General features: G+C 45.6%; 2 protein-coding genes across 21 annotated transcripts; both read left to right on the top strand.

Moving 5' to 3' along the window:
• Positions 1 to 43: 43 nt before the first annotated feature.
• On the top strand, positions 44 to 7,583 carry LOC148898606 (nucleus accumbens-associated protein 2-like). 10 transcript variants are annotated; one of them, XM_088993353.1, is made up of 9 exons: positions 44 to 157; positions 1,626 to 1,725; positions 1,813 to 2,127; positions 2,466 to 2,632; positions 3,546 to 3,778; positions 3,863 to 4,039; positions 4,562 to 4,667; positions 5,555 to 5,652; positions 6,528 to 7,583. In XM_088993353.1, exons 2-9 carry the CDS (start codon positions 1,636 to 1,638, stop codon positions 6,917 to 6,919), a joined length of 1,578 nt encoding a protein of 525 aa, XP_088849479.1. In that variant the 5' UTR covers positions 44 to 157; positions 1,626 to 1,635; the 3' UTR covers positions 6,920 to 7,583. The 10 variants fall into 10 exon arrangements, with proteins under 10 accessions (XP_088849479.1, XP_088849478.1, XP_088849480.1 ...); XM_088993354.1 differs by lacking the exon at positions 44 to 157 and adding an exon at positions 173 to 576; XM_088993350.1 differs by lacking the exon at positions 44 to 157 and adding an exon at positions 583 to 1,062 and having other exon boundaries at positions 1,626 to 1,938; positions 2,047 to 2,127.
• Positions 7,584 to 8,361: 778 nt separating this feature from the next.
• Positions 8,362 to 22,243, top strand: LOC148898607 (bromodomain-containing protein 3-like). Of its 11 annotated transcripts, none has more exons than XM_088993358.1 (12): positions 8,362 to 8,519; positions 10,710 to 10,796; positions 10,899 to 11,034; positions 11,929 to 12,040; positions 12,121 to 12,258; positions 13,698 to 13,848; positions 14,842 to 15,008; positions 15,080 to 15,496; positions 16,735 to 16,863; positions 17,878 to 18,410; positions 19,888 to 20,201; positions 21,002 to 22,243. In XM_088993358.1, exons 3-12 carry the CDS (start codon positions 10,943 to 10,945, stop codon positions 21,118 to 21,120), a joined length of 2,172 nt encoding a protein of 723 aa, XP_088849484.1. In that variant the 5' UTR covers positions 8,362 to 8,519; positions 10,710 to 10,796; positions 10,899 to 10,942; the 3' UTR covers positions 21,121 to 22,243. The 11 variants fall into 11 exon arrangements, with proteins under 11 accessions (XP_088849484.1, XP_088849485.1, XP_088849486.1 ...); XM_088993359.1 differs by having other exon boundaries at positions 10,710 to 10,792; XM_088993360.1 differs by having other exon boundaries at positions 10,710 to 10,788.
• Positions 22,244 to 22,775: the final 532 nt, after the last annotated feature.

Genomic DNA, 22,775 nt, shown 5'->3' on the forward strand with positions numbered 1-22,775 from the left:
AGAAGTGCTTAAGATTGAATGACTGTATGTGTTATTTTGTTAAAACAGGGTGAACTTTCAACATCCCAAACACAAGAACATGACTCGGCAGTTTTTTTTGGTCATCTTCTCTCTGAGCCTCACGACGACGTACGACAGCGCCGTCAAAAACAAAAATGTAAGTGATGTTTTGGCTCTTCCTCATCCCTAAAATCGACGCCTAGCCGCGGTGACCCCCTCCCCCCTCAAAGCACGGCTGTGTTATCCTCATGCGAGCTTACGCAGCCGGCATGCCGACCGCCGATACTGCAATGCAGTACCGTGGGTTTAGCCCAGTCATGCTAGCCGCCCGGGTACCACCCACCCACCCCCCCTCCCTTATTCTCTGCGGGGCAATGAGCTGAATTATTGGTTAGCTGCATTAGCTCCCTCACTGTCCTCAGATGACTCCCTCCCACCCCTACCTTCTTGTCTGTCTGCACCCCCCCGAGAACAACCCCCTACCTAGCCAGACGTTGCGTTAGAGTGTGTGTGTGTGTGTGTGAGAGAGAGACAGACTGCCTGCGCTGCTGCCATCAGAATCGGAGCAGAAAGGAGGTAACTGAACGAGCACAAAACCAAACTGGACGAAAAACTGGACTTTGTACTGGACTTGATAGCAGTCCTCCAAAGTGTACTGGACTCCCTTCTTTTGAAAAGGGTCGACATTGGCAGAACTGGACTGACGAAGCTGGACGAGCAACTGTGGTCGACTCTAGTGGACTGTCGCGGACTTGATACTGAGATGACCTTGACACGGCAGAAAGTGGACAGTAAACAATCGGCGTGTCGACGCGTGGGTTTTACAAAGTGACGTGTGATTCGTGGAGAACAAGGAAGTGAGGCATGGAGAGCCAGTTTCTTCTTCTCCCTAATGCTGGTAAATAGCACAGTTGTCTCTCTTCGAAATTGCCGTGTATAAGAAATGTGTAGCAGGACTCGCATGGACCCCGATCCGCAATTTGGACACCGTCAGGGATCCGACTTCTGGAGAAGAAGGGTTGCGGACAAACTCAGAAGGAAAAGTTCTGAATGGAAGAGCAGGTGAGTGGGTTGAGGATGTTGACCGTGAGATGATTCTGAGATGGCAGAACGCTCGTTTAGGTCTACCCCGGCTAGCGATGGCCCTTGCATCTTCTGTCCATCTCTGGACCATTTGACACGACCGTTCGCAAACGGTGTGGACAATCTGCCGAGTCACAGTCAACTGAAAGTATTGCATAAACTTGTAATGGTTCATTGTCCTGTCTGCAACCCAGTAGTGGACTGAGGACTTCTTGGAGGACCCAGCCATTCCAGATGGTCATCCACGAGGCCAGTTAGGGAAATAATTGCAGACTTAGATAGGAAGCGCCAATATTAAAGGATCAGGAAGTGACGCCATTCTGAACACCACCACAAGTCGTGGTTGCGTTGACAAGTGAAGAACCTCAAGAGATGGTGTGACTAGCACAAAGGTGTTGCGCATCTTTGTATGCTTCTTTCAGACTCTTCTGGACTCAGTTGACTCTACTACACTTGTAGACTGCTGGACTCGACTGAATCATACTGCACTCTGGTTGTCTTCAAATGCCTTTATTTCATTGGGTCCTCCCTCACCCCACTAGCGCGACATGGATGCCAGACCTTCAAGTGGCGACACCAGCATCAGGAGGAGCCCTCCATAATCCCGCCGCCATCATGCTGGAGTCAGCTCTTCAGGTTTCGGTCGGTGACTTCGGCAGCAGTGTTCTGAGCAGCCTGAACGAGCAAAGACTTCTAGGACTCCACTGCGACGTCTCCATCCTTGTCCAGGGTCAGCTCTTCAAAGCCCACCGGGCCGTCCTGGCCGCATCCTCTCTCTACTTCCGAGACCTGTTCAGCGTCGAGTCCTCTGACTCGCCCGAGTGGTCCCAGTCTACGTATGAGCTCCCGTCTTCGGTGACCCCCTCCTGTTTCCGTCAGATCCTGACCTTCTGCTACACGGGCCGTCTCAACGTGGCCGCCAGTGAGCAGTTGGTCCTTATGTACACGGCCGGGTACCTGCAGGTCCAGAACATTGTGGAGAGGAGCCTCGACATTATGAAGATGAAGACCGCATCTTCATCGCCGCACTGTTGTGACTCACAGGTGAGTTTAAGGTACGCGTCTGCCATGGCCCCGTAGACCACCACACCTACTTTTCTTCTTCGTCCATTTTTCCACGGTGAACTTACTCCATCGAGACCTGGAACCTTGAACCACTTTGTCCACTTATATAGGGCAGGAACCATAACTCTGAGTCTGGCTAGGACTGAAATCCTACCTCCCAAAATGCTTTCATTTGACGTAGCCGAGGATGAGGAACCCTGAACTAAAAGTGTGACCAGATTATCCAGGACACAAAGAACCAGTTTGTCTATTTTGGCCAGGAGATCTGTCCTCGGATATTTATTGTGTTATCTTTTATTTATGGTGGTGGTTCACAGACCACCTCAACAGAGGAGCTGAGAACTTTAGACCAGACGGTTGGCCACCTGCAGGAGTCCAGTCCAGACCCCTCGTCCATGACTCCAGAGGACCTCATCAAACAGGAAAGGCAAGACACCCCTCTTGCGGAACATGCAGGAACAACCCCAGAAGAACTGAATGCCAGGTCAGAAAGTCACACAAGTTGATCTGGGTTGATTTAGACAGTGATACCTTGGCTTACGAACTTAGTTGGTTCCCAGACAGAGTGTGTAAGGCGAAAAGTGTGTTTCCCAAAATGAGAATAATCCGTTCCCAGGTCCCCGTAAAACATAATTGTCTACTTTCTAAGCCTTAAAACTACACAAAATATACCTTATTTTATGTGCCTTATAAATGTGCTATGGTATTATAATTAAAGAAATAAAATGTACTGTATAATAAAGTCGTTTCATTGACCTTTTTGATGGTATTTGATGGCTTGATGGAATGGAGTCATCAGCATGAAACACTTGATGAGGAACGTAGCCTTCTTCTTTCACCATCTTGAGGAATGATCCCTTGGAGGTGCTTTCTCTGGAGCCTGATTGATGGGATATTTTAACCTTGCAGTCTACACTCTGCCTTTGAACTATCAATAAATTTGAAACAAGTCCAACTTTCACTGTTTTCTATCCATTTTCTCACTCTCTCTCTTTCATCTGAGCGTTTCATTCATGTTCAACCCCCCCCCCCCCCTCTCACTGCTGCGTTCTTGACCAATCACGTGGCTTTAACGAAAGACGGGGGGGGGGGGGGGGGGGGCGGGGAATAGAGGACAAAAATGAGTCGGCTGCCATTTTCTTGTTAGGAGAACGTGCTTGTTTGCGAACGACACATCACTCATTGTGGCAGCTCCGCGTTTGTCCCGAAAAATAGTTTGTATGCCAAGGTAAAATGTTCATAAATGTAACTAACGTTAAGTGTAACTGAAAAGTTTGTAAGCCAAGGGGTTCGTACACCGAGGTATCACTGTCCTCCTTATTTTTTGGTTTGGGATTATTTTGTTTGTCGTCTGCTTCGTCCTGTTCTGACTTGTGACCAGTCCTCTGTCTCTTCAGGGTGGACTTTGCAGGGGAGCTCCAGACCTCCAGAGGAGGTCCTATCTGTTACCTGGGTGGTGCCGGGAACCTGGTCCTGGGTCTGCAGTCCTACCTCTTGGCGGGCGGACGCCGCTCAGGTTCAGAAGCGTCCAGCCTGCCCACGGACTCACCGACCAAGGCGGAGCCAGAGGATGGTTACTACGGAAACGTCACACACTCTGGAATATACCAAAACGTGTTTGGACGCCAGAGTCGGTTTGGGCAAATGGTACAATTGGTCACGTGACACGCCCGAGTGTTTGAAAGACACGCCTCCTGTCCTGTCATTGGTCTAGGCCAGGAGAAAATGGAGATGCTACGCTTGCCATTGGCTAATGAGCGGCGCGCAGGCATTTTAGTGGGCGGAGACAACATGACGTTACCCGCCAGTCTGATCAGTCAGATTGGGTATCGATGCCACCCTGCGTTATACATCGAGGGAGAACCCGGTGAAAAGATGGAACTAGCGGCAGGTCGGTTAAGCTAGCTATTTATGTTATTCCCGGTTGAATGGGGTCGCCCTTGTTGGCTACCTAGCTAGCTAGCTATCTATTTGCTGTATAATTAGCTAAGTAGCTTGCTATCTATTAGTTATATATTAGCTAGCTGGCTAACTTGATCTATTTGAGTTTTCTATTTGAATTATTCCCGGTTGAATGGGGTCACCGTTGCTGGCTACCTAGCTAGCTATCTATTTGCTATCGATTAGCTGTCTAACTAGCTAGCTATCTATTAGTTATCTTTTAGCTAGCTAGCTAACTTGATCTATTTGAGTTATTCCCGGTTGAGTGAACGCTGGTGCATGTGGCTGCCGCTGCTCACCCACAGAAAAACTGATCCTGTGACTGTAACGTGACTTTGAGAGTTTTCAAAGGTGCTGATAAATGAAATGTATTATTATTATTTATTATTATTGTAAAGAAACCGATTCATGCTAATATGTGTGCGTTTTTGTGTGTGTGTGTGTGTGTGTGTGTGTGTGTATGTATGCGTAGGTTCAGGCGTGTTTATCACGCGGGGCCAGTTGATGAACTGTCACCTTTGCGCTGGGGTGAAACACAAAGTTCTGCTCAGGAGGCTGCTGGCGACCTTCTTTGACAGGTTAGCTTAGCATGTGTTTGATCAGTTTAGTATGCTAACAAACGTCTGTGTAAGCTCTCAGTCGTACAGGAGTGGTCCATCGATGAAAAGGTTTCTTCAGCTGTCATTCTGTACTTCTTTCAAGGTGTCGGACGTTTCGCTTCTTATCCAATCGGCGGTTTAAAAGGGGAGTAAAATAAGCTTTTTTTTTAATAAAACAGCAAAACACTTCACAAAATCGCCATGGTGGGGTGAGATTTAATTTGGGTCGTTCTTACAACAGACTTCTTAGACCACATAGGCTTAGTTATGCTGCTGAGTTGGTACCAGGGCAAATGGGGCAATCAGGCCAGCCGTAGACCCCATATTCAGGCAGGACAATAGAAGTAATCACTGTAGCCTCAGGGAATAGTCCTCTGCTCCCCCCCAACCTGAGAGCAGGGACCTATCATAGCGGAGGTCCGGCACACGTCACCTCTGGACAGTAGGGATATATATACAGTAAAGTCTCGTAATACCGATATCGGTTATATCGATAGTACTGCTTATTACGATACTATTTCTATGAACTCAAGGAGAAAATTACATGCCCGCAGGGTCGGATATATCGATAGTCCCGGTTATATCGATATTTTTTCCGACTCCTGAGAATATCGATATAACGAGACTTTACTGTATGTATGTATATATATATATATATATATATATATATATACTACCAGCAGATTTTAGTTTGCTGACGAAGCTTCTTGGATAAGAAGCGAAAGGTCCGACACCTTCAAAGAAGTACAGATGACGGCTAAAGAAACCTTTTCATCTATGCTAACAAACGTCAACATACATAACTGTTCTATTACATGTTGTGTGTGCGTGTATGGGCCTTGATTGACTTGTCATGCTATCAATAGAAACACCTTGGCCAATAGCTGCGGGACGGGCATCCGTTCCTCCACCAATGACCCGAGCCGAAAGCCGCTGGACAACCGGGTGTTAAACACCGTCAAACGTAAGCCACATCCGCTGTGTTCTCGATTACAGTGAGACCTCGGTTTATGAACCACTTGGCTTACGAACTTTTCGGTTTACAAAAGTTACATTGATGAAAATTTTACCTTGGCATACAAACTATTTTTCGGGATACACACATAGTTTAAAAGTCCTTTTAAAAAGGTTTTTTTTTAGATTTGAAATGGATTTAAAAAATTTACATAGATGATAATGGAAAATGATGTTTCGTTTCTGGAATGGATTATGGTCCAAAACCGAGGTATCACTGTACCTCAAAATATTTTTTTTTCATGTAGAAAAGTATAATTTATAATAATAATAGTAATAATAATACATTTGATTGATAAGCGCCTTTCAAAACTCTCAAGGTCACTTTACAGTCACAGGATCAGTTTTTCTGTGGTTGAGCAGCGGCAGCCACATGCGCCAGCGTTCACTCTACCGGGAATAACTCAAATAGATCAAGTTAGATAGCTAGCTAATAGATAACTAATAGCTAGCCAACTAGTTAGTTACACAGCTAATAGATAGCAGATAGATAGCAAATAGATTGCTAGCTAGGTAGCCAGCAACGGTGACCCCGTTCAACCGGGAATAACTCAAATAGATCAAGTTAGCTAGCTAGCTAATTGATAAGTAATAGCTAGCTAGTTATTTACACAGCTAATAGATAGCAGATAGATAGCAAATAGATTGCTAGCTAGGTAGCCAGCAACGGTGACCCCGTTCATCCGGGAATAACTCAAATAGATCAAGTTAGCTAGCTAGCTAATCGATAACTAATGGATATTTATAATGTTATACTTACTTTTCAGTGTCGTTTTTATTATTTTATATTTCATATTATCGATTAACCAAGCCTGTCCTGCTCAGTGTACTGTCAGAATTTTGCGCCGAGCTTCAAGGAGAGCGAGATGAACGTGATCGCCGCCGACATGTGCACCAACGCTCGCAGAGTTCGCAAACGATGGCTACCCAAGATACAATCCCTGCTGCCACGTAATGGCAGCGGGAGGAAGATCCGAAGGCTGGCGGTGGCGGCGGCGGTGGCGGTAGGAGGACGAGGGGACAGTTTGGAAGTGGATGCACGTCAGCTCAGCGTCGCCCCCTACTTGTGCCTGGAGGTGGCCGGCGATGGGACACAAAATCAGGAAGAGCATCAACGCCTCCTCCTCTGCGCCGCCTCTTCATCTTCGTCCTCCTCATCCTCACCGCACCACCCGGATGCTGACCGCAAGGGGGTGGAGCCTCCAGACAGCCAATAAGCATTGGACTACACCTATCCAATAGCCTGTTTTATAATCATAGTCATAATAATAATAATAATAATAATAATAATAATACATTTCATTTCTAAGCGCCTTTCAAAACTCTCAAGGTCAAAGTTTTTCTGTGGGTGAGCAGCGGCAGCCACACGCGCCAGCGTTCACTCAACCCGAAATAACTAAAATAGATACAAAGCTAAATAGATTGGATTTAGATTTACCTTTATTCATCTCACAGTGGAGAAATTTACATTTCACAGCAGCAAAGTTATGAAAGGAATAGCTATCGAGCTAGCTAGCTAATAGCTAGCTAGATATTACTATTATTTATAAATGATAAGATACATAATTGATAACGTTACATAAACCAACTCTCATTTCATCATCATCCTACCTCACTTCCTGTCTATTTGACCATCCCCTACCTCACTTCCTGCCTGTCCCCTACCTCACTTATTGCCTGTCCCTACCTCACTTCTGGTATGTCCCCACTGCCCCTACCTCACTTCTGTATGTCTCCTAACCTACTTCCTGTCTATAAATACCTCACTTCCTGTACTCCCGCTCAGCCGCTTTGCTGCATGTTACCAGCTTCCTGGCCACTTGCAATGGGACTGTAATACTGGTGATGGTGTTTATGTCAATAAAGTTTATCGAAAATCTCTTTTGGGCTTTGATATTTTATTTTTGGCCACATTACAATCCACTTTTATGTTGAATCTAACTTATTATCTCGTCATCACTGAATATATAAGCGGGTTAATATTAAAAATAATAATAAGAACATTTCATTTATAAGCACCTTTCAAAACTCTCAAGGTCACTTTACAGTTACAGGATCGCTTTTTCTTCAGGTGAGCAACCCGGAAGTAACTCAAATAGCCAGAAAGCTAGCTAGCTAACAAGTTTTATTGTCAAATATGGTCTGTGTGCAACACCTCTACTACAGTGCAAATACGCAGCGAATAAAAAACACAGGTAAAAGTAAGGGCAGTAAAACTGAATTACATATAAAGACGTATATAAATGCAAACAGTTAAATATGAAATATCTCAAATACACATTATATTTTACCACGATTGATTGATTGATATTTCACACCCTCATTCCACAACTTTATTAATGAAAATCCAATACTTTGATGGGTGTGGAGTTTAGAGCTTATCGACATTTCAACTTTTGACATTTTTTTCTCCCCGTTTTTGACAAATCAAACACGGTCGTCGTCGCTAGCTGACGTAGTAACGTGACACATTGCATCATGGGAAATGGAGTTCACCAGCCGAGCGCCAAACGAATATTCCGAACCAATCCCCATTAGCGCTGCCTTCCCTTCAACCAATCAGAGCACAGTACAATTTTCCCCTTCGCCTCCAATAAGAAATGTCAAAAACGAGAAGCCCACTATGACCAATCACGACGCAGTGACTGAGTTGCCAGCCAATCGGGACACAACAACAGCAATGACGCGTTTAGTCACTACGACTGCGCGTAGAACAGACAGCTGATAACTCATCTATTATGCTACTTGGCTAAATCCAAATCATCCGGGAAAGTGAGCGGAGGCCGCCATTGGACACACCGGAGGACCAAGCCCAAAGTAAACACGTCCGCGGGCACCGTGAAGGTGGGGGTTCGGGACCCCCTCGGGCTCGGCTCGGCCGCAAAGTGTCGCTGCTCGTCGGGAGGCTGCCTGGCCGCTCGGCGCCTTCAGACAAAGCTCAGCTAACATGCTAACGTGCTAATTATAACACTCCGGCGGCCATCCGGCCAGCCGCCGAGCTAGCTTCGTTGTTGTTTGTTGCTTTCACCGCCAACTCCTTTCGCGTGTTTTATTTCGTCCGCGGGGGGTGCGGGACGCCGTCGCCCGTTCTCGCTTCTCCGGGCGGCAGCGATATGACGAACGCTGCAGAGCTAGCTCGCGTAGCCGCTCTTGTGCGTCGGCTTGCCCGCCATCTTTTTGCACTAGCTAGCGAGCTAGCGAGCGTCGCGCTGCTCTTGTGAGAAAACGGGCAAGCCCCCGAGCGCCTTTCATCGCGAGGCCACGTTCGCGCCCACGTCGGCCGACAAAAAGGGCTTTCGTCCGCGCCGAGATGTGGTCGGCTGACGGCTGGGCTCCGTGCGTGAATCGGCCCAGCAGCCGCCACTGTTGGCCGTTAGCTTTGTGCGTTAGCCGCCGTCGTTAAGCAGCTGCAAGCCGCCAATCCAGGCGAGTTCACTTTTTCTTTGGCTTTTCACATGCTTGGATGCACTCGTTGTTGGACTTTTGAACACCTTGTTGCGCGTACTTTGCTTGCAAATGGTCGTCATGCTACCATCAAAGGAAACATTTGCTTTTTTTTTTTTTTTTTTTTTTTTTTTTTTTTTTTTTAGCTCACATCGGTTTTTTCAATCCTTTAAAAACCAAAAACGACAACACTTTACGTGTTAGTCAACCGAAACAAGTTTCAAAGGCTGCCTGGTATTATTTTCAAAGTTCGGAAAGCATACTTGGAAAAAAAATAGTTACTCATTTTAAGAAGAGAAATGTCACGTTATAACGGTGCCCAAAATTGTGACAAGATCTCACTCAACATGAACGGGAAGAAACGTTTCAAGCGGGCGACACTTGCCTCCCAAATCTTATCAATCAATTAATAAAATAGAGAGGGGTGCATGAAGTTTGAAAATAATATGTCATCTGTTTGTAACTACAGTGATACCTTGGCTTACGAACTTAATTGGTTCCCAGACAGACTGTGTCCCCCAAAAATTAATTTCCCATAGGAAACCATTAAAATGAGAATAATCCGTTCCCAGGTCCCCATAAAACACAATTTTCTACTTTGTAAGCCTTAAAACTACACAAAATATACCTTATTTTATGTATAATAAATGTGCTATGGTATTATCATTAAATAAATAAACTCCTGTATAATAAAGTCGCTTTGTGATGGTCCATCGATGAGAAGGTTTCTTCAGCCGTCATCTGTACAAAAGTGAAGGTTTCGGACGTTTCGCCTCCTATCCAAGAGACTTCGTCAGCGAACTAAAGTGTTTTTTTAGTTTTAGTTCGCTGACGAAGTCTCTTGGATAGGAGGCGAAACGTCCGAAACCTTCACTTTTGTACAGATGACGGCTGAAGAAACCTTCTCATCGATGGACCACTCCTGTACGACTGAGAGCTTACACAGACGCTTTGTGATGGTCGTTGATGGAATGGAGTGGCCGGTTTCCTCAGCGTTAAAACACTTGATGAGGAACGTAACCTTCTTCTTTTACCATCTTGAGGATTGATCACTTGTATGCGTTTTCTCTGCGATAATTTTACTTAGTTCCTCATCAATTGTATTCTGTTCAGCAGGGTTGATAACTTTTTGCATCAAGTGTACAGATGGCTTGTGCGGATTATTTGTGGAGCCTGATTGATGGGCTATTTTAACCTTGCAGTCTACACCTTGTCTTTGAACTATCAAACTCTCACTGTCGTCTGCCTGACTCTTTAATGTTTAAACCACCTCACCTCACTGCTGCGTTCTCGACCAATCACGTGGCTTTAACCGAAGACTGGGGCCGGGGAATAGAGGACCAAAACAAGCCGGCTGCCATTTTGTTGTTAGAAGAACGGGCTCGTTCGCGAACGACACATCAGTCATTGTGGCAGCTCCGTGTGTATCGTGAAAAATAGTTTGTCTGCCAAGGTAACATTTTCATCAATTTAACGTTGGTCAACCGAAAAGTTTGTAAGTTGGCAAAGCGAGGTATCACTGTACTTTTGAAATGGTTTTGAAATGGTCGTCCTGTCAAACAGGTTATACGATGGGAGTTTGTCTCCTGGAAGAAAACGTCCAGCTGAAGGAGCAACGCAAGTGACAACCGACGCTACGCAGGCAGGCAGGCAGGCAGGCACACCCCCCCGCCCCACCCACCCTACCCCCGCACGCTCGCACCCTCTCGGACCAACAGAGGGCCCTTTTCCCCATTTCCCTCCCGCGGTCAGACGCTGCATCCCCACGCCGCATTAGCGCGTCTCCGCCGTCCACCATGTCGGACGCCCCCGAGGCCGCCCCTCCGAGTCCCCCCGCCCTCACCAACCCGCCTCCGCCGGAGGTCACCAACCCCACCAAGCCCGGCAGGTGAGCTACCGCTAACTCTCGACATCAGCACGTCATCGATTTCAATGTAGCTTTTATTGCTAATGGAGGCTTAAAATAATAATCAGAATAATATTTCATTTCTAAGCGCCTTTCAAAACTCTCAAGGTCACTTTACCTGGAGATTTGAAAGGTGCTTAGAAATGAAATGTTATTATTATTATTATTATTATTATTATTATTATTATTATTATTATTAGTAAGAGATATCTAGGTGGTTATCTATCCAGCTAGCTATCTGTTGGCTATCTATTAGCTATGTACTAGCTGGCTAGCTTTCTATCTATTTGAGTTATTCGGGGTTGAGTGAACACTGGCGCGTGTGGCTGCCGCTGCTCACCCACAGAAAAATTTTATCTTGTGACTGTAAAGTGACCCTGAGAGTTTTGAAAAATCAAATGTATCATTATTATTATAAATGATACTTTTCTACATGAAAAAAACATATTTTGAGGTGTAGTGATCCCTCAGTTTTGGACCATAATCCGTTCCAGAAACGAAACATCATTTTTCATTATAATCAATGTACATTTTTTTAATCCGTTTCAAATCTAAAAAAAAACCAACTTTTTAAAGGGACTATTTTACCGATTGAAGCAGTTGTTCCGCGACGACGGCGGACGTGCTAGCACTGACCTAGCGGCGGCCACGGTGCTCTTAGCTTTGCGCGCCTTCTTCTGATTGGGCGCTTAGGGCTGCTGGGCGGCGGCCTTGGGCTTCTTCTCGTCGTCGGGTTTATTGGCCTTGGCGGCCGCCTTCTCGCCTTTATCCTTCTTTGAGAGTTTTGAAAGGCGCTTCTAAATGAAATGTGTTGTTGTTGTTATTATTGTACTAAATGCTAAGTGAGAGCACTTATGATGGGTGGTGTGTGTGCAGGAAAACCAACCAACTGCAGTACATGCAGAACGTGGTGGTGAAGACGTTGTGGAAGCATCAGTTTGCGTGGCCTTTCTACCAGCCCGTGGACGCCATCAAGCTGTGCCTGGCGGTGAGTCACGCCCGCCTGGCGCCTCACCGGGGTGGAACGTGACGGGGGCTAAACGTGTCGCTATGCGCTTATATGACCAGGATTACCACAAAGTGATCAAGAACCCGATGGACATGGGCACCATCAAAAAGCGTCTGGAGAACAACTACTACTGGAGCGCCAGTGAGGCCATGCAGGACTTTAACACCATGTTCACCAACTGCTACATCTACAACAAGGTGCGCCCCTTCTCCATTGCATTCTTTTCCAGTGTCCCGCCGATGCACTGCCATCCCATCATCAAAACCTCGCAATAAGCGCCCTTCTCGCCATTTTTTGGCGCTCATTTTGTCACACCGGCACCGCCATCTAATGCAATGCAAAATAATGCAATGTAGACGCTCCCCAACTTACAAACAAGATACGTTCCAAACGGTCGTTTGTAAGTAGAATTTGTTCGTAAGTTGCTTCAATGCTATATTTTGTATGGAATGTATGTTAAAGGCTTAGAAAGTATGTTTAAGATTTATATAAGTTTAAGGCTTGGATAAGTAACCTCTATTGGTTTGTGCTGAAAAATAAGCATTGAATAAAGTATATGCTCTGTAAAGATATGTCCATGTACAACTGGAAATAATAATAATACATTTCTAACTTAAAACAGATTCTTTTTTCTTACAGACAATGTATTTTACAACAACTAATAATACATTTCATTTATAAGTGGCTTTCAAAACTATACTACGAGTTTGAAAATGCGCTTATAAATTAAATGTATTATTATTATTACATGCATTACTACCAAAATGTTAATATGTACCGTTGTTCGTAACTCGAATGTTTGTAGGTAGGGGAGCGTCAGTACGACATAAATGACATGTATTATTATTATTATTATTATTATTATTATTATTATTGTCTTTTAATAATCTTCTTTTCCTTTCGGCTTGAAGGGAAAAGCCGAAAGGAAAAGAAGATTATTAAAAGACACATAGTCGTGCAATCTCGAACTTTTTCTGCACACGCTTTGTTGTTTGTAGATGAAATAGTAAAAAGACTCAAAGTGTCCTTTTCACCGGTGGATCAAAGTCGCCGTGCCGGAAACGTGCACACGTTAATACGGACAGTAAAAACTGAGACTTGCGAGGCTGAGCCGTACCATTAATAACAAATCCGGAAAAAACCCCACGGCAATCGAGATCACCGTTGTCCAAGTCAGGGCCCGGGGGCCAAATCTGGCCCGCTCCATGATTTTGTTCGGTCCGCGAAAGCAAATCAAACTTATGGAATTCCATGATGTTTGCGAAAGTCTGAACCAAAGTTTCACATGTTGTCAAATGTAAACCACAATAACATTCATTATTTTTTCATTTAAATTAGAAAAGTAGTTATTCATTAATTGATGATGTCCCTCTATATGTAATATGTGGAGGGCATGATACATTCTAATGTCTTCCCCAAATTCATAATGGCCGCCCGAGAGGAAACCGTAACGACAATGTGGCCGATGGCAAAATAGTCGTGATGGGATGCTTTGTTTACATTTTTTCACGACATGATTTTTTGATGACATTTTTATGTCTATGATGTGTGAGATCATATTTGTCAAGTTTGATTGGCACTTTCAAGTCTTGAAGACCCGTAAGTTGCCGGCTGACGGGCGTGCGTTTGCGCGTAGCCGACAGACGACATCGTGCTGATGGCGCAGGCGCTGGAGAAGATCTTCCTCCAGAAGGTGGCGCAGATGCCTCAGGAGGAAGTGGCGCTGCTGCCGCCTGCCCCCAAAGGCAAGAACAAGAGCAAACAGCTGCCCGCCGCCGCCAACACAGGTAACGCCAACAACCTTCAACAAAAAAAGGCGGTGATACCTTGGCTTACGAACTTAATTGGCTCCCAGACAGAGTGTGTCAGGCCAAAAGTGTGTATCCCAAAAAATAATTTCCCAGAGGAAACCATTCAAATGAGAATAATGTGTTCCCAGGTTCCCACAAAACATAATGTTCTAATTTTCTAAGCCTTAAAACTACACACAATATACCTTATTTTATGTGCCTTATAAATGTGCTCTGGTTTTATCATTAATGAAATAAACCGTACTGTATAATAAAGTCATTTTTATTGACCTTTGTGATGGTCGTTGATGGATTGATGGAATGGAGTGGCCGGTTTCCTCAGCATTAAACACGTGATGAGGAACGTCGCCTTCTTCTTTCAGCATCTTGAGGAATGATCCCTCATAGGTGCTTTCTCTGCCATCATTTTACCTTGTTCCTCATCAATTGTGTTCTGTCTAGCTGGGATGATAGCTTTTTGCATCAAGTGTACAGATGGCTTGTGCGGGTTATTTGATTGATTGATGGGATATTTTAACCTTGCAGTCTACACTGCCTTTGAACTATCAAAGTTGAAACCAGTCCAAATTTCACTGTTTTCTATCCATTTTCTCACACTCTCTGTTGTCTGCCTGTCTCTTTAATATTTAAACCACCCCCCCCCCTCCCTGCTGCTGGGTTCTTGTCCAATCATGTGGCTTTAACCGAAGACTGGGGGCGGGGGATAGAGGACTGAAAACAGTCGGCTGCCATTTTCTTGTTAGAACGGGCTCGTTCGCGAATGACACATCACTCATTGTGGCGCTCCGTGTGTATCCCGAAAAATAGTTTGTATGCCAAGGTAACATTTTCATCAATTTAACGTTCGTAAACCGAAAAGTTACAAGGGGTTTGTAAACCGAGGTATCGCTGTACATCAAAATCAAAAATGGGGGGGTGTGGGTGGAGGGTCTACGAGGCTTGATAACCATTGTCGTGTTTGCGCGTCAGTGAGTCAGCAGGCGGAGTCTTCGGCGTCGCCCCCCGCCTCCTATCCGTCGCCTTCGCAGACGGCCGTCATTTCGACCACGCCCACAAACGTCCAGGCCACGCCTCCCGCGCCCGCCCCAACTCAGCCGCCGGCCACCATGATGCCGTCGGCGCAGCCCGTCGTCAAGGTAAGCGCCGGGCGACCCCTCCCCCGCTCGCCGTCACGGCTAAGATACATTCCCGTTCTTTGCGGCGACAGAAAAAGGGCGTGAAGAGGAAAGCCGACACCACCACCCCCACCACGTCGGCCATCTCGGCGGGCCGCGCCGACTCGCCCACCGCGCAGGACGTCAAACCCGCCAAACTGGCCTCGGCCCGCCGGGAAGCCGCCGCCCGCCCCGCCAAAACCCGACGGGAGCCGGGCGAGGAACCGGCGGCGGGCGACGTGGGCGGCGGCGGGGGAGGAGGAGTCGGAGGCGTGGCCGTCGGCGGCGTCCGAAAGGGGGGGAAAGCGGGAGAGCAGATGAAACACTGCGACGCCATCTTGAAGGAGATGCTATCCAAAAAGCACGCCGCCTACGCGTGGCCTTTCTACAAACCCGTCGACGCCGAGGCCCTCGAGCTGCACGACTACCATGACATCATCAAGCATCCCATGGACCTCAGCACTGTCAGGGTAAGCCCACCCCTCACGTCCTTCCCTTGCTCGTCACAAGATGAAAATAGCCCATTTGGCCTTGTATCATCCAAAAAAAAGCTGTTTTGCACGTGGGAGGTTGCATTACCGTATTTCCAGTTCACAAGGCGCACCCAAAAGCCTGGATTTTCTTGAAAAGATGACCCTGCGCCTTGATCACTAATCATAATCATCATGGCTGCCGCTGCTCACCCACTGAAAACCGTATCCTGTGACTGTGAAGTGACCTTGAGAGTTTTGAAAGGCGCTTAGAAATGAAATGTATTATTATTATTATTACTACTACTACTACCTAGCTAGCTAACGATTTACTATCTGTTAGCTAAGTAGCTATTAGCTAGATAGTAAGTTAGCTACCTCAGAACTATCGCTATCTAGCTGACTGGCTATCTAGCTAGGTATCTGTGAGCTAATGATTGGCCAGCTAGCTAGATTTCATTCTATTTGAGTTACTTCCGGGTTGAGTGAACGCTGGCGCGTCTGGCTGCCGCTGCTCAACCACTGAAAAACTGATCCTGTGACTGTAAAGTGACCTTGAAAGTTTTGAAAGGCGCATATAAATGAAATGCATTATTATTTCGGTGACGTTGAACTGTGTTGCTATTAGTTGCGGAGATTCACTTAACAAACCAAATGTATATTTTCAAATACATTGAAGAGTTTAATGATTCAGGTTGACGGGGTTTGTTTAGACCCTTTAACATCAAATCATTGGCACGAAGCGTTGATCAGAATCAGAATACCTTTATTCGTCGTGCAATTAATTGAGGAGCTCCATATAGACAAAAAGCAGTACTTTGGCGACCGTGAGAGTTTTGAAACGTGCTTAGAAATTAAATGTATCATTATTATTATTATTAATTGCTAAGCTATATGGGTCTGGAGTTATCTGTGCTCTGTACAAAATACAATACGATACATTGATTTATATAGCGCTTTAACAACAGCTGAAACTTTAATAAAGCGCTAATGATGCCCCCTCGTGGAAGGGAAAAAAATTGCTAAAGGTCTGACCAGCGCTTTATCGGCACCCACAGCTAGAAAAAAAGAACCCAAAATAAATCTGGAATGGCACTTGTCACACTTTTCAATTAAATTCAAGAATGTGTAAAAAACATCATTTTATGATCCGGAAAATCTGTGATTGTCTTTATTTTAGTTGTAATTGTTGAGTATTTTGTTGTGTATGTTACAACGCCTCGTCACTTTGCTTGCAGAAAAAGATGGACAAAGGCGAATACTGCGACCCACAGAGCTTCGCCACCGACGTCAGGTTAATGTTCTCCAACTGCTACAAGTACAACCCCCCCGACCACGAGGTGGTGGCCATGGCGCGAAAGCTACAGGTAACCAAAAGACCAACAGCCGAGACTTTAGAAGCCGTTATGTCACTTTTTTGGGCTTATAATAATAATAATAATACATTTCATTTCCAAGCTCTCAAGGTCGCTTTACAGTCACAGGGTACTAGCTAATTAGCTAATGGATAGCTAATAAATTGCTAATAGCGAGATAGCCAGCCTGACAGACAGCTAATAGCTAGCCAGCCAGCTAATGGATAGCGAGTACATGTACATGGTTAATAGATAGCGACATTGCTAACAGCCAGCCAGCCAGCTAGACAGCTAGTAGCCAACAGCTAGACAGACAGTCAGCTAACAGCTCTGGATAGCTAACAGCTAGACAGCTAATATCTAGCGAGCTAGCTAATGGATAGCTAAAAGAATAATACATTTGATTCCTAAGCGCCTTTCAAAACTCAAGGTCACTTTACAGTCACTGGATAAGTTTTTCTGTGGGTGAGCAGAGGCAGCCACACGCGCCAGCCTTCACTCAACCCGGAAGTATCTCAAATAGATAGAAAGCTAGCTAGCTAGCCAATCGAAAGCCAACCTAGCTAGATAGCCAGCCAGCTAGCTACCTAATAGCTAGCTAGCCAGATAGCTAATAGATAGCAAATAGCTAGCAAATTATATTTTATATAATTAATCATAATAGTACATTTAACTTACAAGCGCGATCGTTATCACCCAACACCTCCATAGAGGCATCAAGACCTGAATGGGGTTATAGCTAGCGAGAGAGATATTTAATAGCTAGGTAGGTAGGTAGGTAGGTGGATAGATAGATATAGCTCATAGATAGCTAGCTCGATGTCCAGTGTTTGGGCCATTATTAATGAAGCGGGTAACAGCTAGCTACATAGTTAGCTAACAATTATTCATCCGAAAGGAAAGACGCTGGATGGCGATATTTGTTTGTTGTGTTGTTGTTGTTGTTTTTTTCCTTGTAGTTGAACACGACAATTGTTTTGTTCCGTTTTTTTTTCCGCACACCATTTCCTTTCCGTCTCCCGGCAGGATGTGTTTGAGATGCGCTTCGCCAAGATCCCGGACGAAGGCGTGGAGGCGTCGGCGCCGTCCACGACGCCATTGGTTAGTAAAAGCACGGCCTCGTCCGACAGCAGCAACAACTCCTCCTCAGACGAGTCGTCCGACTCAGAGGAGGAGCGCGCCACGCGATTGGCTGAGCTACAGGAGCAGGTTGGTGCTGCCGGCCAATCCCAGGTCAAGAACGTTCTACTTATCTCCTCCCTTCGAGCCGGCGCGCCTTCCCGGTCCGCTTCGCCGCGGACGCTAACGAGCTTTTCCCTCCAGCTGAAGGCTGTGCACGAGCAGCTGGCCGTCCTGTCGCAGGCGCCCGTCAGCAAGCCCAAGAAAAAGAAGGAGAAGAAGGACAAGGACAAGAAGAAGGACAAAGGCGAGAAGGCGGCCGCCAAGGCCAATAAAGCCGACGACGAGAAGAAGCCCAAGGCCGCCGCCCAGCAGCCCAAAGCGCCCAATCAGAAGAAGGCGCCGGCGCGCAAAGCCAACAGCACCGTGGCCGCCGCCAGGTGAGTGCTAGCGCTAGCGCGGCCGCCGTCGTCGCCCAACGACTGCTTCGATCGGTCAAATAGTCCCTTTAAAAAGTTGATGGGTTTTTTTACATTTGAAACGGATTAAAAAATGTTACATTGAACATAATGGAAAATGATGTTTGGTTTCTGGAACGGATTATGGTCCAAAACTGAGGTTCCTCCAAATATTTTTTTCATGTAGAAAGGTATAATTAATAATAATAATAATAATAATAATACATCTGATTCATGAGCGCCTTTCAAAAGGATCGGTTTTTCTGTGGGTGAGCAGTGGCAGCCACACTCGCCAGCATTCACTCAACCCACAAGTAACTCAAATAGGTAGAAAGCTAGCTAGCCGATCGATAGCCAACAGATAGCTAATAGATAGCAAATAGCGAGCAAATGATAATAATACTAATAATAATAATACATTGTCGTGCGGCGACACAGCAAGCAGGAGGAAAGTTGATGAAAGTTCACTCAGCCCGATGCAGGAAGGGTATTGTGAGTTTTCTTTATTTGAAGTCGCAACGGATGTCGGTTTTGGGCAGACCGCAGATAACACGGCTCTCCAGGCCGTCCTTTGTCCATCTTCCTCCTCCTCCAAGTGACTCGCTCAGTCTGGCTTTAAAGGTGCACCACCTGAGCTTCTGGCCAATCGGGTCCCAGCGGCAATTGGCCATTCCCAGGTGGTTGCAATCACCTTCTCAAAGTCAATTAGTGGTCGCCCAACTCGACTGTTTTGGATGCCTTTCTCCCATCCAAAATACACAAAACACTCTTGGCATCATGACATACATTACATTATTTATCAGCGCTTTTCAAAACTCTCAAGGTTACTTTACAGTCACAGGATCAGTTTTTCTGTGGGTGAGCAGTGGCAGCCACACTCGCCAGCGTTCACTCAACCCACAAGTAACTCAAATAGGTAGAAAGTTAGCTAGCTAGCAATTTACCTTCGTATAATTAAAAAATAATCACAATGAAATCACCCTCAAATGTGAACGCCGGCCTGTGTAGCTGCCGCTGCTCACCCATAGATTTTTTTTTTCCTGTGACTGTAAAGTGACCTTGAGAGTTTTGAACGGCACTTAGAAATGAAATGTATTATTATTATTATTATTGTCAACTATTTATTAGCTATCCATTAGCTAGCTTGCTAGATGTTAGATGGCTGGCTGGATGTTGGCTATCTGGCTGTTTATTAGCTATCGATTAGCTGTTAGCTGGCTAGTTGATGGCGATGTCGCTATCTTTTAACCATGTACATGTATTAGCTATCCATTAGCTGTCTGGCTAGCTTTCCATGTGTTTTGAGTTATTCGGGGTTGAGTGAACGCTGGCGTATATGGCCGCCGCTGCTCACCCACACAAAAACGTATCTCGTGACTGTAAAGTGACCTCGAGAGTTTTGAAAGGCGCTTAGAAATGAAATGTATACTTGTTAATGTTATATCCGCGACCCCCGTAGACAAGCCAAAAAAGGCGCCAAGGCGGCGGGGGGAGGCTCGGCCAATGGCGACGACGGGGGCGGAGCCGGCGAGGAGTCTTCTTCTCTGCCGATGTCGTACGACGAGAAACGCCAGCTGAGTCTGGACATCAACCGCCTGCCCGGAGAGAAGCTGGGCCGCGTGGTGCACATCATCCAGTCCAGGGAACCTTCCCTGAGGGACTCCAACCCGGACGAGATCGAGATCGACTTTGAGACCCTCAAGCCGTCCACGCTCCGAGAACTCGAGCGCTACGTCAAATCGTGCCTGCAGAAGAAGCAGAGGAAGCTCTTGCGTGAGTCGCACAGACACATGGACCCAAACGCTACGTGGTAACCCAGTTACATTCAGTTCCATTTAGCCTGAACGTATTGCCTAATGCTAACTCCAAAGCATCCAACATATTTTTTTTTTTTCTTCTTCTTCTTTACTTCACTGCCAGACGATGTGCAAAAGTGTGTCCGTTCAGCAGGAAGAAAAAGGTCCAAAGTAGCAAACAAAACAATGAGTAAAACAAAATAAATAGATAGCTAGAAAGCTATCTAGATAATACTGTAAAACTGCTGTATTAAAGAAAGTCAATAGGAACAAAATCTCAAAGAAAAAAAGTCATTCCAACAAAAAGGTCCAAAGTAGCTAACAAAACCAAGAGTAAACCATGATAAGACATAACAAAGCTGATAGGGTGAAGCAAACAATGACCCGACACTGAATGGTTGTGCCGGCAGTCCTTTTAACCGCTACTGGTTAACTGATTCATTGCCAGACGAAATGCATAAATATGTCTACTCCAGTTCCAGGGTTATCGTCATTTTCACTCAAATTCCAGGACCCACAGAATATTGGCTTTTAGGACGACATAAACATTCAATGCAGCGTTAGAAACCTTCGACTCTCTTCTTTCATCAGAAAAGAAAGTGAATTCCTAACAAAAGGCAATCGCCGCCCCCTCATGGAAGGAAAAAAAAACATTGCCAGAGGTCTGACCGGCGCTTTATCAGCACCCACCGCAAAAAAAAACAAAAAACACTTTGGAATTGACGCTTTTCAATACCCGAATAAATTTGTCAATGTTTGTTCTTTCCTTTTTTCTAGAGAAACAAGCTGGAGGCGGAGCCTCGGGAGGCGGGGCTAGTCGTTTGAGTGGCAGTTCGTCTTCCTCATCTGACGACAGCTCCTCGACAGGAACGTCCTCTTCCTCAGACACAGACTGAACACACACACACACACACACATACATGCACACACCCGATGGACTTGTTACACACAAATACACACATACGCGTACGTATATAAATATATAAATATATACATTCAAATACACACACACACACCCTGATGTATGTACATAAACTCATCTGTTTTTTTAGCATCTTAGTCTTTTATTTTATTTTTTTAATTTTTGTTCTTTGTGGAGGAAAAGAAAAACTCGACACGCTTCCGTAAAAAAAAAAAAAATCTGACAAATATGTCAGGGGTCACGGGGAGGGTCACGAGGGGTCATGGGGGGAGGAGTCACTGCTTTTATGGACGCCGCCGCAGTGTTTCTTTACCAGACGTTTCTAGCCAATGAAAAGATTTCACGGCCTTGCCGCCAACACTACAATGTCTGACTTCCTGTCAGGAAGACCCGCCTCCCGCCCAATAATAGTTTAGGGTGGGCGGGGGTAGAAACAAGTTTTTAATATTTGAAACGTTTACGACAAATAAATCAGGGGTGTCAAACTCCGGTCCCGGAGGGCCGCAATCCTCCATGTTTTTCAGGTCTCCCTGTTGCGACACAGCCTCTGTCGGGTGCGTTGCAACAGGGAGACTTGGAAAACATGGAGCATTGCGGGCTTCCGGGACCGGAGTTTGACACCCTTGGTTTACGTTTTTTAATCTGTCTTGTTTGGCTTTCCCCCTCCGCCGCCCCCTTGTGGTGACATCGTGGACGTCATCGGTCATCCGCTAATCCGACTCCGTGCGATGGACATGCGGGCAAGTTTTTTTTTTTTTTTTTTTTAGTTTCTCTACTAGTTCATTTTTATTTTTATTCTTTTTTTTATTTACTAAGAAAAAGGAAAAAAAGAGTGATTTGATGTGTTTTGCATGCACTCCGTCGGGCCGTACGTCAGCACTGTATAGTAGCTTCCTGTATAGTAGCCTTCTCGTCAAACAAAAGTAGCTTCTTGTGTAGTCGTCACGCTACACGCGTGTGCTACGATGCCCAACGCACGAGAAGCCACAAGAAAACAAAAAACAAACAAACAACGTCATTTTGGTGTAATTACTGATATGGGATTCTTATTTTCTGACTTCCTTTCTTTTCATAAATAAAAAGATCAAGTGACCTTGGCCACGCCCCTTTTTTGCCGAAGCGTGTCTACCTTCCCCAAAAATGGCAAACAGAGTGTTACGGATGTTAAGTAAATTAGCTTTGAATTTCAGTCTGTGTAAGCTCTCAGTCGTACAGGAGGGGTCCATCGATGAAAAGGTTTCTTCAGCCGTCATCCGTACAAATTTGAAGGTGTCGGACGTTTCGCTTCTTAACCAAGAAGCTTCGTCAGTAAACTAAAGTCTTTTGCTGGTAGTTTCGGCCCTCTACATATACAGTAAAGTCTGGTTATATCGATAGTACTGCTTATTACGATACTATTTCTATGAACGCAAGGAGAAAATGTACATGCCGCGGGATCGGATATATCGATAGTCCGGTTATATCGATATTTTTTCCAACTCCCGAGAATATCGATATAACGACACTTTACTGTATATCCCTACTGTCCAGACATGGCGGTGCCGCACTCTGCTATAATAGGTCCCTGCTCTCAGGTTGGGGGGAGCAGAGGACCACTCCCTGCGGCTCCACTGATTGTTCCTATTGTCC

This window comes from Hippocampus bargibanti, linkage group LG04, assembly GCF_051943395.1.
Source record: "Hippocampus bargibanti isolate YZ-2025 linkage group LG04, ASM5194339v1, whole genome shotgun sequence".
Taxonomy (NCBI): Eukaryota; Metazoa; Chordata; class Actinopteri; order Syngnathiformes; family Syngnathidae; genus Hippocampus; species Hippocampus bargibanti.

Excerpts from the sequence above, each read along its gene's own strand:
- LOC148898606 (XM_088993344.1), top strand. The coding sequence starts at position 944 with ATGTGTAGCAGGACTCGCATGGACCCCGATCCGCAATTTGGACACCGT. Across the intron at positions 2,128-2,465 it reads CGCACTGTTGTGACTCACAG|ACCACCTCAACAGAGGAGCT; the intron begins GTGAGTTTAAGG and ends GGTGGTTCACAG. Across the intron at positions 4,040-4,561 it reads AAAGATGGAACTAGCGGCAG|GTTCAGGCGTGTTTATCACG; the intron begins GTCGGTTAAGCT and ends ATGTATGCGTAG.
- LOC148898607 (XM_088993357.1), top strand. The coding sequence starts at position 10,943 with ATGTCGGACGCCCCCGAGGCCGCCCCTCCGAGTCCCCCCGCCCTCACC. Across the intron at positions 15,497-16,734 it reads TGGACCTCAGCACTGTCAGG|AAAAAGATGGACAAAGGCGA; the intron begins GTAAGCCCACCC and ends CTTTGCTTGCAG. Across the intron at positions 18,411-19,887 it reads AGCACCGTGGCCGCCGCCAG|ACAAGCCAAAAAAGGCGCCA; the intron begins GTGAGTGCTAGC and ends CGACCCCCGTAG.